The sequence below is a fragment of the Schistocerca serialis genome, chromosome 1 (assembly GCF_023864345.2).
Source record: "Schistocerca serialis cubense isolate TAMUIC-IGC-003099 chromosome 1, iqSchSeri2.2, whole genome shotgun sequence".
Taxonomy (NCBI): Eukaryota; Metazoa; Arthropoda; class Insecta; order Orthoptera; family Acrididae; genus Schistocerca; species Schistocerca serialis.
The window spans coordinates 16,609,556-16,626,835 of NC_064638.1; the positions used below are offsets into that span (position 1 = coordinate 16,609,556).

A 17,280-nucleotide genomic window follows, 5' to 3' on the forward strand; every position below is an offset into this window, starting at 1 on the left:
TTCATGGTAGTGCACACAGCATCTAGAGGCTATGAATTTCCTAAACATGTGTATGTGACTGGTGATACAGCATCCAGTTTTAAAAACTGCTCTCAGATTTATGAGCTTGGTCACCACTGTCGTACAGGAATTAAGACAAAAAATTGGATATTTTCAGCAACAGGTCATGGAAAAAGTGCATACGAGGAGGTAGGAGGTCTCTGTAAACATCTTGCAACAAGATTTAATCTCCAACATGAAACTGTTGATGGTATAAGAGATGCTACTTTCTTTTTTTCTTTATTATCCTTTGACAAAGTACAATGTATAGATCAAGATATATTTTCATTTCATGCACCGACAGGTACATAGTTTTTACTGTCTACTGTTTAACAAAAATATAATTTATTACAAAATTATTCTAGGTCTATTTCATATTAGATTTTGTACAATTTTTCTTTTCATACAATAATGGTATTGCAATTGTTTTGAACTGTAGGGCACATAAATTCATTAACTCTGTAACAACAGTTTTCTATTAGAAAATTTTTGAGACTTTTTTGAAAATATTTTTATTGTTTATTCCTCTCAAAAATGAAGTGAGTTTTTCAATGGCTTTCGGTCCAGCTTATGATGGCTTTTTTTTTGTTTGTATTTTGTGGTGGTGTGTGTAGGCTCATGGAAGAGATTCCATTTTCTTGTGTCATGGTTGTGTTGTATGTTATCTCTAGTATTGGCAGAATATTTGAATTTTGCCCAACAGAGGAGCTTGTGTAGGTACATACTGGGTACTGTTAGTATTTTGAGAGCTTTAAATGCTGGTTTACACGAATCTTTCCATTTAAGGTTCACTATCATTCTTATGGCTCTTTTTGCCAATTTAAATACGTTATTAATGTTTGTTTTCGAGGTACTTCCCCACAAAATTATGCCGTGACTTAATGTCGTGTGAATTAATGCATAGTATATTGTTTTCATAATGCCTGTATCTTTTAGGTAGCTGAGTTTGTGCAGCACATATAGGTTTGCACTGAGTTTTCCACTTATATATTCTACATGCTTATCCCAGTTTACATTTTCATCGATAATTATCCCAAGGAATTTTGTATATTTGGTGTTCTCTGCTATGCACTCATCTAGGCACACGTTGATATCTTCACTGTTAAAGTTTCGAAGTCTGAAGTTTACACAAAGTGTTTTAGTAATAATGTTGTGTAGGTTTACTTCAGTAAATCTTTGGATTGCATTATTTACCTCTACATTGGCTTTTATTTGTAGATTTTTGTGTCTATTCTTAAAGAGAAGAGTTGTGTCATCTGCATAGGTAACTATACTACCATACCTAATCATATTTGGGATGTGATTTGTGTATAATATGAAGAGTATTGGGCCAAGAATGGAGCCTTGTGGCACAGAGAAGTGTAAAATTCTTGCTTTAGATCTTATTTTTTTCACCAGTAGTTTTTGTAATTTCAGTATATTGGCTCCTGTTTGTCTGGTATGAGAGAATCCAGTCTCCTGCATTTCCTCTTATGCCATATACTCCTAATATTTCTACTAACATTTTGTGGTTTACACAGTTGAATGCCTTTGTTAGATCCATAACTCCTACACATTTGTTTTTAGAGTCCAAGTTTGTTATAATATTTTCAATGAGATCTATTACTGCATCTGTGGTGCATTTATCTTTCTGGAAGCCAAACTAATTCTTGTTGATTATTTCATATTTCATCAGAAAAGCAACAAGTCTCTGTGTGTAAGCTCATTCAAATATTTTTGATATGACTGGTAAAAGAGCTGTAGGCCTATAATTTTCTGGATTGTATTCATTCTCCTTTTTATTTATTGGTTTTATCAGTGCTGTCTTTAAGGACTTTGGAAAAGTTCTTTCCAGGAATGATGAATTGATTAGTTGTGTAAGAGGTTTCTTGAGTTCCTACATACAGTGTTTAATTTCTATACTTGATATTCTGTCAGTTCCACATGATTTTGTTTGTTTTAGGTTTCTTATTATCTTCAGTGTTTCTTCCTCTGTCACTGGGAAAAGTGCCATTGTTTTTCCCTGGGGATTAATAAATGTTTTCCATGTGTTATTGTATTTTTTGTTATTTGTTTTTTCTTTTAGATTTTGGCCTACTGTGGCAAAATAGTCATTGAAGAGGTTTATGTTTTTATTCTGTTCAGTTATAGTTTTTTAATGACCATGAACTGTATTTTGTTGTGTTCCTATGAGTTGGAGAGTTTGCGTTTTGTATTTATAATAGACCAATAAGCTTTGCTTTTATTATCAGCACTATTTATGTATGTTTTTGCTGCTAGTCATTTCGCTGCTTGGAGTACTTTAGCATACGTTCTTTTTCATTTTCTGTAGTACTCTTTAAAATTTTCATCAATGCTAGTTTTATATATTCTGTGCATCATTTTTATCTTGTTCCTAGAGACCAAAATGCCTTTTGTTATCCATTTTTTATTTTTATTTGTGTTTTTGTCTTTAGTTTTTATTACTGGACATGTAATATTGAGATGGTATGAAAGTGTGTTCATTTGTGGTTATATGATTTAGACATATTTTTATTGCGTCATGGTCTGACAGAGCCGTTTCTATAACTTCACTTTTGTATTGAAAGTACCCTAAATTTGTGAAGGTGTGATCTATTTGAGTACACGAGTTTGCAGTTATACGTGTTGGAGTAGCTATTGCATATTATAAGCCACATGTTTTCATTGTGTTTAGGAGGTCCCTACTGTCATTGGTGTCTTGCAATGTGTTTATGTTTAGGTCACCTAGTAGTACAAGTGCACTGTTCTTGCTTAGGATGATAAGTAATAGCTGTCCTATGTTTTCAATGAATGTTTCTATGCACCCATTTGGCGGACTGTAGATGTTTAAGATGTTCAGTGAGGAACTACTTAAAACTGTTTTTTGACCTGTTACTTTGACTACATTTTCAGTGTTATATTTTTTACATAAGTCAAGGATGTTTATATAGTTTCTGTTTATATTGTTATGGGTTAGTATAGCAGCTCCACCATCCTTACTATTCCTCCTGCATGAACTAGCTGTTACATCGTAATTTGCAACAATAAGATTTAGAATTTCATGCTCATTTAGACCATGTTCTACCAGAACTAGAATGTCAGGAGTTTCTTCATTTAGCATTATTTCTAATTGGGTTATCTTACTTTTTATATATTGTACATTCCAGTGCATTATTTTTATAATTGAATATCCTGATTCTATGTTTGTTTCTGTCCTATATTCTTTTTTGTTATCATGGTTTTTTGTGGGTACCAGATTCCCTGATTTTTCACCCCCACTATACAATGTTAGTTTCCCTTGTTTCTAATGATTTTACAAACATCTCCATACGTTCTGCTGAGTGTTACCAAACGTAATGTATTTAAATGTGTGCTATCTTTTCCCAGACAATTTTCACACAGGAATTTGTTTGGGGCTGTAAAGATAGCACTCAGACTCTTGTTTGATGGCACTGTTTATTTTGGATATGTATTTGTCACTCACTGACCTCCTTTTTACAATTCTGCTATGTATGAGCGTGGATCCTTCAGAAAGACTTCTTGCTGCACGAATCATGTTTCTTGTTTCATTCACTAATTCATCTTCGCTGCTGCTTTTAAGCAAGTTTGTTCCAACATGTATAAAAACACATTTGTAATTTCATTTGTGTTCTGTGTCCTGTTCTATAGCCGCATGTTTTGCAATATTTTTGAAATGTTTGTCGAGTTGTTCCACTCTAATCTGAGGTTGCACTTCGATTTCGCAGTTGGGGATAACAATATTTTTCAATAGCGAATCTCCTATTACTAAAAACTCGCTATCATGTACAGCTGTGGGCTTGTTTCTTCTTTTGGTGTATGTCACCGTCTTACACTTACATTTATCCGCTGATGAGAGACCTGTTGACTTTTTTGTGTCTTCATTGGAGACATTGGGTATTATATTGTTTTTGAAGTTCGAGCCTGCATATGGAGCACGGGATATGTTAATGTTTTTTGAGTTCTTATATTCATACGTAATTTTGTGGTCCTCTATTTGTTTTTGGTGGTTTTCATTCTCATGGCACTGCCTTTCTTATATTAGTGTATCATTTTCTTTCCTTCAAATTCGATTTGTAGCCGTTTTATAGTTTCATTTTCTGAGGCTTGTGATTCTGTTTGATGGATTTCGCACATGCAGAGCTGCTTTCACATATTAACCTATTATTTTCTTTCTTTATGTTTATATTTTCTGTTTTTAATGCCTCAATATCCTCTTGTAGCAATTTTATAACTTCTTTTTTTGAGTCAGCCGTTTCAGCATATAAACAAACTTGGCATGTCCACGAAATATCATCATCTATGAACTTCAGGTTTACCTTCGCGCACTTTTCATGTAGCCAGTAGTTGCACTTTATGCACAATATACCTTTCATCACTCGCCTTCTGCATTCTCTGCACAAATAACTGTTTGTTTTTTGCATTTTTGATGAGAGCGAAGTGTCACTACACTTTCCTCATGACGCCATATTTGTATACTAAATTTGTACATGCCATATCAACATTAGTAACAAACATGAAACTCTTATTTCTAAATGAAAGTGCATTAAGGGAATTCCATTTAAAGAAGAGAGAAATGGGGTCTCCTATGAAGCCTGTGGTAGGAATTTAATCAAGTCACTACTGGGTTGCATCTCGGAGCAGCACATACATTGCAAGAACGGTTCTCATCAAAATGAAGACTGTTACTGTGTGTGAAATGCAGAGACCATAGTATAAATTAGAAGATTTTGTAGCGAGCTACTGCATTCCCTTGTGCGTATGAAATCAGTGGTGGGAGCGAAAGATAACAAGTGTCTCTCATGAGCTGCAGAATATTATCATCTACTTTGACACCTCATGGTCCTGCTAATGCTTTCACATGGCCATCATCAAAAGATCAGTGTACAGTTCCCATTTCCCAAGTACTGCTCTACATGGATCATCCTTGGCCATGTGCAAATTCAGCTCGGCTGTACAAGTTCAATGAGAAACACATGGGAAAAAAAGTAAAAAAAAAAACACAGGTGAACTCTTTTCAACAGTGCAATGTTGTTCCATTGTAGGCAATTTTAATTCATGGAAAGTCATTAAGAAATAAAATCATGGCACAAGACAATAACAATTTGTGAATAAAATTGTAAACAGAAAAATGCATATAAATATTTTGTGTCTCCAGAATGAGATTTTCACTCTGCAGTGGAGTGTGCACTGATACGAGAACTTCCTGGAAGATTAAAACTGTGTGCCAGACCGAGACTCGAACTCGGGACCTCGGCCTTTCGCGGGCAAGTGCTCTACCAACTGAGCTACCGAAGCACGACTCACGCCCGGTACTCACAGCTTTACTTCTGCCAGTATCTCTTCTCCTACCTTCCAAACTTTACAGAAGCTCTCCTGCGAACCTTGCAGAACTAACACTCCTGAAAGAAAGGATATTGCGGAGACATGGCTTAGCCACAGCCTGGGGGTGTTTCCAGAATGAGATTTTCACTTTGTAGGAGAGTGTGCCCTGATATGAAACTTCCTGCCAGATTAAAACTGTATGCCAGACCAAGACTCGAACTCAGGACCTTCGCCTTTCGCGGACAAGTGCTCCACCAATTGAGTCCCGAGTTCGAGTCTTGGTCTGGCATACAGTTTTAATCTGGCAGGAAGTTTCATATCAGGGCACACTCTCCTACGAAGTGAAAATCTCATTCTGGAAACACCCCCAGGCTGTGGCTAAGCCATGACTCTGCAATATCTTTTCTTCCAGGAGTGCTAGTTCTGCAGGGTTCGCAGAAGAGCTTCAGTTAAGTTTGGAAGGTAGGATACGTGGTACTTGCAGAATTGAAGCTGTGAGGACAGGTCGTGAGTCATGCTGTGGTAGCTCAGTTGGTAGAGCACTTGCCCATGAAAGTCAAAGGTCCCGAGTTTGAGTCTCGGTCCAGCACACAGTTTTAATCTGCCAGGAAGTTTCATTTTGTAATTTATTTTTGTTATAAAATGCTTTTGAACAAAATTATGAATTGTTTTCCCACCCATTTATAACATTGTAAAGTAATTATTTTGATTCATAAATACCAGTTTTGCATGACATTTACTTAATATCACCAATCAATCTAAATATTTAAGTGTTCATGATTTTTCGACTTTGAGAGTAAAGGTCTACCTAAAAAATTTCTCATATTTTTACAGACAAGCATTGCCCACTCTGTTGTACATTCTCCAAGTACAAAGACCAACTAATGTACCATGAAGTTTTTAGAACATTTAGGATGGGGGTTTTGGAAAAAATAATTTCTAAATAACAAAAAAGTTTTAGATTATTTCATCTTTATTTACAAATATTTTGACAGTTTAAGAATTTCATGCATTAATGTCATAGCTGACAGTTAGGAGTCCTTCCACAAAGATAAAAATTTGAAATTCGCAACAAGTTACAAATTTTCATAGAAGTGTGTGTGTGTTAATCATGTCTCATAGTACTGGGAACAATATTATGAAAAGGAAAGTTGCTACTCACCATACAGCAGCATTGCTGAGTCACAGATAGACACAACAAAAAGATTGAAGATTGTGACAAATAAGCTTTCGGCCAGCAAGGCATTTGTCAAAAATTGATCTCACACACACACACACACACACACACACACACAAACTGCAGTCTCTGGCAACTGAAGCCACACTGCTTGGCAGTTACCAGAGACTGCAGCTATATGTGCATGAGATGCATTTACGTGTGTGTGTAAAACACTTCCAGGGCAGGTGTGAATGCTGACCCTAATATACTGGTTATGAACTCTAGGTTAAAAATAAAGAATTTAAAAAAACGGTAGGAAATTAAGGAGATGAGATCTGCATAAGTTGAGAGAACCAAGGGTGGTTGAGAGTTCTGAAGGGAGCATCAGGCAACAATTTACTGTAACAGGGGAAGGAATATGCTAGAAGATGAATGGGTCGCTTTGAGAGATGAAATAGTGAAGGAAGCAGAGTATCAAATAGGTAAAAATACAAGGCCTAGTAGCAATCCTTGGGTATCACAGTAGATAAAAATGCAGCAAAAGAAGCAGACAAAAGGGAATTAGATGTCTAAAAAATGAGATTGACAGAAAGTGCAAAATGGATAAGCGGGAATGGCCAGTGACCAAAATCAAGTCTAGAGAAGCATGTAGAACTGGGGGAAGATAGATACTGCCGTTAGGAAGTACAAAGTAAAGAAGGGAAAGCTGAAAGACTGTAGTAGTATATAAAGGTACTATGCAAAGGAAATGAGCTTGAAGCCAGTATTTTAGAAAGGGGAGAAGTAGATGAAGATGAAATGTGGGATATGATACTGTGAGAAGAATTTACCAGAGCACTGAAAGGCCTAAGCCAAAACAAGGTCCCTGGAGTAGACAGTATTCCAACAGAACAGGTGTTATCCGTGAACGAGCTAGTCATGACAAAACTATTCCACTTTTTGTGTGCAAGATGCATGAGACAAGGGAAATGCCAAAGAAAGCAGGTGCTGACAGGTGTGAGTGTTGTAATTCATGCTTGAAAAATACTGCATTATTTATAGAAGAATGGAAAAACAGTTAGAAACAGACTTCAGGTAAGATCAAACTGAAAACCAAACTGCTGAGAAATGCTGGAACACATGAGCCAATACTAACCCTACTTGAAGTAACATTCTGAAGAGAATGCCAGGATATGGATATTCTGTATGTATTGTGGTATCCACTTTAGAAGGTTACTACAAGTTCTGCTGATTTTCTTAGTGTTTATTAATATGTATGATCATTAAATTTTTCAGTTGCAGCTAAATATGGGACTGTGGTCCTGAAACCTGGTTATGCTCTCCTTTTATTGGAAAAGAAAATATAGTACAACTGTTAGTGGGTATTGTCAATCACAAATGACTACATTTACAGCTTGAATATTATGAATTGATAGATAGCCACACACCACATACAGGAAACATAGAGATACACATAGGCACAATGCAAAGACTGCTACATATTTCAGCCAATAAGCCTTCTAAAGTACGAAAGAGGGTATGTTGCTTGCTCCAGGTGCCTTGTTTTTGCTTAGGTCTTTTGTTTGGGGGGGGGGGGGGGTGTGTCTTATACATCATAAGAAGTAAAACGTTAAAATGTATCGCAGCATTTTTGTTGCACCTGTCTGCGATTCACTGTCTCCTCCTGTATACGATGAGTAGCGATCTATCCGTTTCATAATATTGTTGTTATTCCATCCTAGACTTCCTACATTTATAGTTTTTGTAGACTTAGAGAAAGCTTTTGACACAGTCGACTAGGATACACTCATTGAATTCTAAATGTATCAGGGGTAAAATATAGGGAGTGAAACATTACAGAAACCAGATGGCAGTTATAAGAGCCAGAGGGCATGAAAGGGAAGCAGTGGTTGAGAAGGGAGTGAGACATGTTTGCAGTGTTCCCCCAGTGCTGTGCAGTCTGTACACTGAGAGCAAGCAGTAAAGAAAGGAAAGAAAAATTTGGAGAAGAAGAGGCTGTAATTCTGTCGAAGAGACAGCAAAGGACTTAGAAGTACAGTCAAATGGAATGGATGGTGTCTTGAAAGGATGATATGAGATGAGCACCAACAAAAGAAAACTATGTAATGGAATGTAGCCTAGTTAAATTTAGACAGTGCTGAGGGAGTTAGATTGGGAAATGAGACACCAAAAGTAATAGATGAGTTTTGCTATTTTGGGAACAAAATAACTTTTGATGGCTGAAGTAAAGAGGACATAAAATACAGACAGACAGTGACCAAAAAAGCGTTTCTGAAGAAGCGAAATATGTTAATATTGGATGTCAATTTGTTTTACAGTGTCTTTTCCGAACACATTTGTCTAGAGTATAGCCTTGCACAGAAGTGAACAGTGAACAAGTAGTAGTTCAGGCAAGAAGAGCATAGAAACTTTTTGAGATGTGGTATTATAGAAGAATGTTGAACATGAAATGAACAGATCACGTAACTAATTCTACTGAGTAGAATTGGGGAGAAAAGAATTTATGGCATAACTTGGCTAAAAGAAGGGATTGATTGTGGTTGACAGGGAATATTCTGAGACATCAAGGATTTGTCAATTTAGTATTGAAGTGAACCGTGTGGGGGTGTGGAGTTAAAAATTGCAGAGGGTGACAAAGAGACAAGTATAGGAAGCAGTAGTTATTCCGAATGTAGGTTGCAGTAGTTATTCAGAAATGAAGACGTTTACACAGGGTAGAGCAGCATGAAGAGCTGCATCAAACCAGTCTTCAGATTAAAGACACAACAGCATCATCATGTAAAAGAAGGTGGGGGGGGGGGCTGGATGGGTGGGGCAGGGGATAGCAACTTCCATCATGCCAGGAAGCTCTTGAGTCCCTCTTCCAAAACTGTGTTTTCAAGATGTGGACGTGTTTCCAAATTGTTTTGAACGCATGTAAAGGTGTACAAATTTTAAAGGTGAAAATTTTTAGGAACAATAAAAAGAATTGTGAAATCAAGTCAACATTTCTCTTGCTTGGACCATAATCTTTGTTATGAATTCGAAAAGGACTTTTTGAGCCAAAACTAGTTGTGTAACTACAAAGAGGTAAGGCCTCTATTTTTGCCTTTGGTGCCCACTTTGATGGTTCTAGTTTTGTACCAGAAACAGGTTTTTGAAAGAATTTTACAGGTGGCCGTCAAAAACACAGATTATAAACCTTGACCTCCAGGCACATCAGAGTTTGGTTTTGGAAATTGTGTTTAGTTTTATAAAATTACACCTTGTAATTTTTGCTCTTCTGTTCATTTCTTTTGCTGTTGCCAACTTTGACTGTGCAACAGCTTGCCATTGAGATCACTCATTAATGTATATTACTTGTAACTTGAGGTTGGGGGATGGTGATCCTGACGGTCATCTACAGTACCAAAGAAACACAAGACATGCCGTACATAAACTCTCTTTGTGTGTTGGCCTAAGTTTTAGAGAAGTCCATAGGTACTAATTTTGCTTTTGCTTTTTGACATGTTGGATATTTGTAACTACACTCTTTAGTCACAAGCATTCTTACTGCTTAGAAATATGGATCCATTTCCATAACAGTTACAGTTACTGATTTAAAAATTTCAGTGTCTTACGTTAGCAAAAGCAGTAGATCACCATAGGCAAAGATTCCACTATCATATATAAGTTTGTAAGTTCAAATTGGAAAACTTATATTGTGGGAAACATTCTCATTTTCTTATATCTTTCTGAAAAATTATTGATACTTTTGTTATGTCTGTTATCGGATGAGAAGTGAAGATTTTTATATTGTTAGTGTAGTGGAAATACTTAAACATTTATTATGTATATACGCAGAATGAAGTGACGAATGAAAATTTGTGCCTAGGCTGGAATTCGAACACAGGTCTAGCAGTTTAGGGGGAATAACAAGTGGGCTGAGTTGTGATTGGGAATTTTGATTGAAGAGGGAGGCATGCTAGAATAGTCTGTACAGTTGTGCAAAGTCGTTATGCCATTGTGGCATAACGGTTATTGTATCTACCTTGTGAGCAGGAGACCTGAGTTCAAATTACGGCCAATTTCCATTCATTGCTTCAGTCTGCGTATATACATCACAGATGTCTGCACACATTTCAGCATGTTTCTGCAGGGATCTAGATACCGAAAAATTAATTTTTTGTGTTGTACTGTGTGACGATAAATTCAATTGTTCTTCGTAAGAATGATTTTTCTTGTTTATTTAGTGAAAAACCTGGTGATGAAGAATGGAATGAGCTTAATAAGATGAAAATACCACTGCTGTTAAATTATTCACAGTGCAAGTTGTACAAAAGAGAATATTATCAAGTGATTGAACACTGCAGCACAGTTCTAAAGGATGATCCAGGTAACGTATTGATATGAACTGTTATGAATAACATTTTTTTTAGAATTACTAATGCAAGTCAGAGTGTTGATGTAAGCATGAATAATTTAATGAAACTGTAATTTTTGTCATGGTTTTACTTATATAACAGTGTTAAACTAATTGTGGTCTATGAAAACTAATGTTTGATTTTTCACATGACCTCAGTTTCCAGATTGCTCCGTCTGAAATTCAAATCATTAAATTGCTGCTTCCACCACCACACACACCCTTCTTATGACCATCCTATATAGCTTGTGCTTAGTCACATATGGTCCTTAACAAAGGGCATTCCACTTATTTGGAGCTCACACTACTTTTCAGATGTCCCTCTTACACTACTAACATTGGAGCGGTAACTTCCCCATACAGTCTGTTTATGGCAAGGTGCTTTCACAGACTAAACACCATCACAGACCTCCATCATTGAGCATTGGCAGGGGAAATGCTATCTGAATTTTATTTTATCTAATTTGTAGTACAGTCATACATCTACCTCTACATTGTTGAACATGCACTCTCTACAGTACAGCACCACTGCTAGATTATGTTAAATAATATAAATATTAATCTCAAAAGAACACATTCCCACTCTTTTTAACTGAATTTGGATCTAAGGTGAATACTCTTAATTCCTGGAGATGGGCAACCACCATCTTTCTCTTGAAACCAATGGAAGATTACACAGACATAAATAGTTTATGTATTATGGCTCTCATCAGCTGAATTGAAAGACTTTAAAGCATACGATTAGCTTAAGTATAGCATGGATTCAGCAGATGACGTAATTCTCAATAAACTGACACTACTGGAAAGGCAAACACAGTAGGCTTTTGTACACTGGCCACAGTTTTATAAGGTATATTTCTAGATGTTCAGAAGGCAGTATGATATCCTATTAGATGTGCAAAATTGGTGGTTCTGTAATTGTTTCCCAGTTATGTTGTAATTGTTCCTTGTAAAAAAAATAAAAATATCACATATTTTGAATTAGTTACGTTCTCATGGACAAGCTCCCCAGAGAAGCACGTTGTCATGCTTTTGCTAGAGCAATTGACAGCAATAGTATCAACTGTGAGGAATCTTTTGAATTGCTCTCCATTTGTACATGATTTTACAATCTTCTGTTCTGGCTCCAGTCTTAAGACCACTGGCTCTCATGCACAAATGAGGAGGAGGAGACTGGAGAGTTGAGTGGAAGCCATGGTTTTGTGTTGTCGCATGAGAAAAGTACGCATGTGTTAATGTTAAATCGTGTGCATCAAGGTTTTATGTACTGGCACTGCAACTGGGAGACATCATTCTCACTTTTAAGAAATTTGTAAGATTCCTTGGCTGCATAGTTGAAGAGAAAAGTGTCTGGTTATCACACCTGAAAGGTCGTAAAACAACAATGTTAAAGCCTCTAAATATTTTAAAGTGACTCAGGAGCAGGACTTTGTATACAGACAAGTCTTCTGTATTGTTTTAGAAAGTCATTGTCTGATACCAGCTGGATCACAAATATATGAACTCTCAGCCATCAAGAACTTGTCTAAGAATACTGGACAGCTGTCACCATGGAGACATTAGGCTGTCACCTATGGAACACCTAGCTTTCATTCTCCATCCTGCAAAAGTTTCTTACAATGTGGCATGGTTATAAGGTCAAGTCATTTGATGCAACGCAGTCACCAGTATTTAATCACATTGGTTGAACATCATCTAAATATGTCTTTCTAAGTTGTAGAACAACATGAGCTGTAGGTATCCAAGCAAAGGAGCACATCACAAATAAAGATGTGGTGTCCTAATCCAGGGAAAGAATTGCTAGAGCTAGGCTGTTTATGAATTTGACAGAGCACAAAGAATGTGATGCTCCAGATTAAGTTTGTAGGCAAGTGTAATCTGAATTTTTAAGTTGTCTCAGTAACGTTAGGACTATTTACACTGATGACTCCAAGCAGAGACTGCTGAGATGAAAATCCGACAGTGTTCTCAACTCACCGTCAATAATCCAGAGCTTTACATCTTTAAGGCTGTGTTGCGAATGAGAGCAAATTAAGGCAGGAACTTCCTCTATGCCCAGACTCTTTCAGTACCCTTAAGAGTATTTAGCAAATGTACCTGATGAAAAAGATGGCACAGAATATACTTTTACATCATGGAGAGAAATAGATATGAAACGAGCAAACTGAAAGTGCAGACAAGAATACCAATTAGGAATACAGTGTGCTAGCACATCACACTTCAAAAAGAAAGCATATGTGTCGGGGCCACAAGCAAACATATTATGTTGGGTGTAACCCACTGCAAGGTCATGGCAAACATAATTCCAGAAACTCATGATGGAGAAAGTGTTTATTTATGAGGGTAACAATAGAGCATACCCTGTGATGTATGTCTCTCTCTTGCTGGGAGAAAAGTGCACCACAACTTGACTAGTTGTGTACTGTTTTGAGAACAAAAGAATGGAAATTTGTTTTGCTAGTGACCCACCATCTATTTTGAGAAACTATGAGTTGAATATACAAAACGTTTTGTGTGTTTAACCTAACTGTTAGGTACGACCAGAATATTTTAATGGATTTCAGAACAGTTTGCTAATCCATGCCTCTGTGATGAGCCAAACCAAGTTTCTAGTAACAATTTTTTTAGAATTTTGAATGTTTTTCTTTTTAGTTTAAAACAACACACAAGTTTTATATAGTTCCTGAAAGTATAATACATGAGGTTTATTCAAATGAATCTTGATCAGTGTATCTGCCTTTTGCCTTACACATAAGGTGGCACCACATAACTGCGGGTATGGTGGCACCACCTATTGATAGAGAGACTGACGCATGCACACTGTTTGATGTTGCATAGCACCAGTGAGGTTTCATGCTGAAGAGAAGGTGGTCACACAAGTTATCGTCCACTGCCGAACATGCAGGCGAGTAAGCAGGAACAACAAGGAGAGATTTGATTTTTGGCGGCAGAGGGAGTTGGAGGCTGTGAAATGTATCGACGGATGAAGGCTGTGTACGGTGAGTACAGGAGTCATTCAGATCCTGTGGAACGGTGCAAATGGTTCCTTGAGGGGCACGAGGCCCGCCCACACAAGGCCAATGCAGTGAAGAAGACATTGCAACAGTTTTGGTGGGAAACGCTGGAGCATCCACTGCACAGTCCCGACCTTTCACTGTGTGACTTTCATGTGTTGGAGCTTTAAAACAAGCTATTCACGGACAGCGATTGGCAACGGACAATGAAGTGTGTGACTGGGTCCAGGCATGTATCGGCAGCAGCCTACTAGCTTCTTCAAGGATTGAATCGATCGTCTAGTGTTACAATGAAATAAATGTGCCATAGTTTTGGCGACTATTTTTGAGTATGTGTACTGTGTATAGCTACATTTTTGAGTTAATAAAATCGTTACTGCATTACTTTAGACTAGTGACGGGGTTTCATTTGAATGCCCCTTATAATTGGATGGATAAAACAGTCTACTCACCAAGCAGTGGTAGGAGAAAACACACATCAAAGGTAAGCTTCCAGATGCAGTGGCTACTCCTCTTGATACCGAGCGAGGTGGCGCAGTGGTTAGCACACTGGACTCGCATTCGGGATGACGACGGTTCAATCCCGTCTCCGGCCATCCTGATTTAGGTTTTCCGTGATTTCCCTAAATCGTTTCAGGCAAATGCCGGGATGGTTCCTTTGAAAGGGCACGGCCGATTTCCTTCCCAATCCTTCCCTCACCCGAGCTTGCGCTCCGTCTCTCATGACCTCGTTGTCGACGGGACGTTAAACACTAACCACCACCCCCACCGCTACTCCTCTTGGCAGACAGATTAAAGGGGAAGAAACAGGGATAACAGGAAAGGACTGATGACGTTTAGGAAATGGGGAGAGTTTTGAGAAGTCACCCAGAACCTCAAGTCATGGGAACTTGCCAGATGGGATGAGAAGGAAAGACTGATTGCTGGGGACCTCACCTTGAAGTATAAAAGTGGAAGATATGGTAATAAACATGACAGATATTACTGACAAAACATTGTGAAAGAGTTAATAAGAGCGGAAAGCTAAGTATCTTATACATGGTAGAGGTGAAGGGGGGACGGGGAGGGTGGGGGGGGTAGACAAGTCAGAAAATAATTAACATAAAATACAGCCAGCTGAGTTGTGAGACCTGAGGACTACTTGTAATGAAAGTTCCCATTCGCTGAGTTCTGAGAATCTGCTCTCGGAGGGAAAAATCCATATGGTATGTGTGGTGAAATAGGACTGAGATCATGAGTCATGACTGTCATGTTGTAGAGCATGCTCTGTTACAGGATACTGTGTGTTGCCAGTATACACCCTCCGTCTATTTCTCTTCATCCTAACTGATAATGTGGTGTTAGACATACCAGTGTAGAAGGCTGAGCATTGTTTACGTAACAACTGGTACATGGTCCTTTCGCAGGTTGTTACAGCTGTTTTGCCACGTACAGAGACTGTCATAGGTAGTGGTTGGAGAGTGCGTAGGGCAAATTTTACAGAGGGTCAGTTGCAGGGACGGGAGCCATTGGGTAAGAAAAAGAAGCAGCATATGGTCCGATCAGGATATTGCAGAGATTGAGAGGGAAATGAAAAGCTGTTCTAAGTTGAAAAGGATGGCAACTGCAATATGTAAATAGTTAGTATGTTAAATGTGAACAGAAGTGCGTAGCTGACATCAGTAAGGATGAACTTAACATCAAGCAAACTTCCATATGGCAACCATGTCGTCAAGGTATCTAAACAAAATCAGGGGCTGAATGCTTATGAATCCCAGGAAAGCCCCCTCCAATCGAGTTACTAGCATTTATGTGTGAAACTGTACATATCTCGTATATCACATTATCTCACCATACTCAAATGATTTCAAAAACAATATGGCTACTTATGTCCCCAGATATCATGCATTTTAAACTCAGATCCATTCTATCCCATGTTCTAATTACAATTAAATAATTAGAGCCATCCTGTGTTTTCCATTGTTTGACTATTATGTTGTTCTTTGTAGTAAATGTGAGGATTGCTGTTGTTTTTTTTTTTGTTTGTTTGTAGGGAATGTGAAAGCTTTATTTAGAAGAGCAAAAGCTAATGTTGGAGCATGGAAGCCTTTCGAAGCAAGAGCTGATTTTCAGAGAGTCATAGAATTAGATCCATCCTTAACTTTGACTGTGAGGAAAGAACTGAAGTTACTGGATGAATTGGAACGGATAAAGAATGAAGAAGACAGAGCAAAACTGAAAGGAAAGATATTTTAATGTATTCGTGTATTAATTTTTGACTCCATTGTGACAATTAAGCTCGTCCTACACTGTTTTTAAAATACTACTTCTACTGTTACAATATACAGTACTGTCAAAACATTACTGTGATGGTAGGCCATTTAACTAATTCATTTTGCTTGAGTTTCAAATCTGTATTTGTCATGTGAAAGCTAGTGACACAAAGACATGTGGTTTAATTTCAAGTAAAATGTACAGAATGACCATTAAAATAATTATACTGCCAACAATTTGTAGTCAGCTAGGGTTGCCTTAACTCTGTCATTTACAAGCTTCATTCTGATGTTTAAATAAACTGAAAGAAATCCCTTCAGTAATTTCACTGTTGCTGTTTTGTAGTTAAGAGGTATTAATTTAGCATATATTGGTGTTCACTGTTTCAAATTCTGAGCCAAAGTAACAGCAAATTGGGGCTATATTGTTCGTTATTGTCATTTTCATTAATAATGGGTATTTTTATACTCTTAGGCGAAAGAAACATCAGATATTAAGTAATTTTGGTAACAAAGGAAGCAAATATAGTGTTAAGCCAGGGAATAGGGATTTATTTCTAAGAGCATTTTATACTGAGCAAATTCTTAGGAAAACAAAAAAATAAGTCGGTAGGCAGTCTTACATACAGCATGTACTAGAGACATGACTGCCACAAGTAAATGAAATAAAGGACTCTACAGAGCACTGTATTGTCTAACTTGGGCTCTTGAAAATATCTTCTCTTGGAAAGTAGCTTCGGTGGAAATTTCCTGTCTTCCAACACATGACTAGGAATGTATCAGTGTACCTTTCTTCTGCAGTCATTGCCGCCATTATTGACAAAAATGGAGCAGATATAGCTCCATTAATACAAGTCAAATTCAAGATGAAGAGTGCCTGAAATGTAAGAAATGAAATATTCATTCCAATGGGAAGTGTGTTCTGTGCCATGTTGTTGCAGAACTAGAGTAAGAAAGTAGTTCAAGAAAGGCAAAAACTAGTATTGAACTCTTGTCTTCGTCTGATCAGCAGTACAATGTACAATATCTCAGACAACTGTTACTTCAGTAAGAAAGCAGAAAAATGTATTGTGTGAGTCAAATAACTTACTATTACATAATTTGAAGGTGATT

At 37.4% G+C, this 17,280-nt stretch overlaps 1 protein-coding gene across 3 annotated transcripts in view; it reads left to right on the top strand.

Moving 5' to 3' along the window:
• Positions 1–16,491, top strand: part of LOC126460456 (AH receptor-interacting protein) — a 184,987-nt gene extending 168,496 nt beyond the window's left edge. For 2 of the 3 annotated variants that reach the window (XM_050095917.1, XM_050095914.1), the window contains 2 exons: positions 10,732–10,874; positions 15,948–16,491. In XM_050095917.1, coding sequence (XP_049951874.1) covers positions 10,732–10,874; positions 15,948–16,150 — 346 coding nt within the window. In that variant the 3' untranslated portion in view covers positions 16,151–16,491. Of the gene's footprint in view, positions 1–10,731; positions 10,875–13,739; positions 14,962–15,947 lie in introns of those variants that run through there. The other variant, XM_050095915.1, reaches the window with a different exon arrangement.
• The last annotated feature ends 789 nt before the right edge of the window (positions 16,492–17,280 follow it).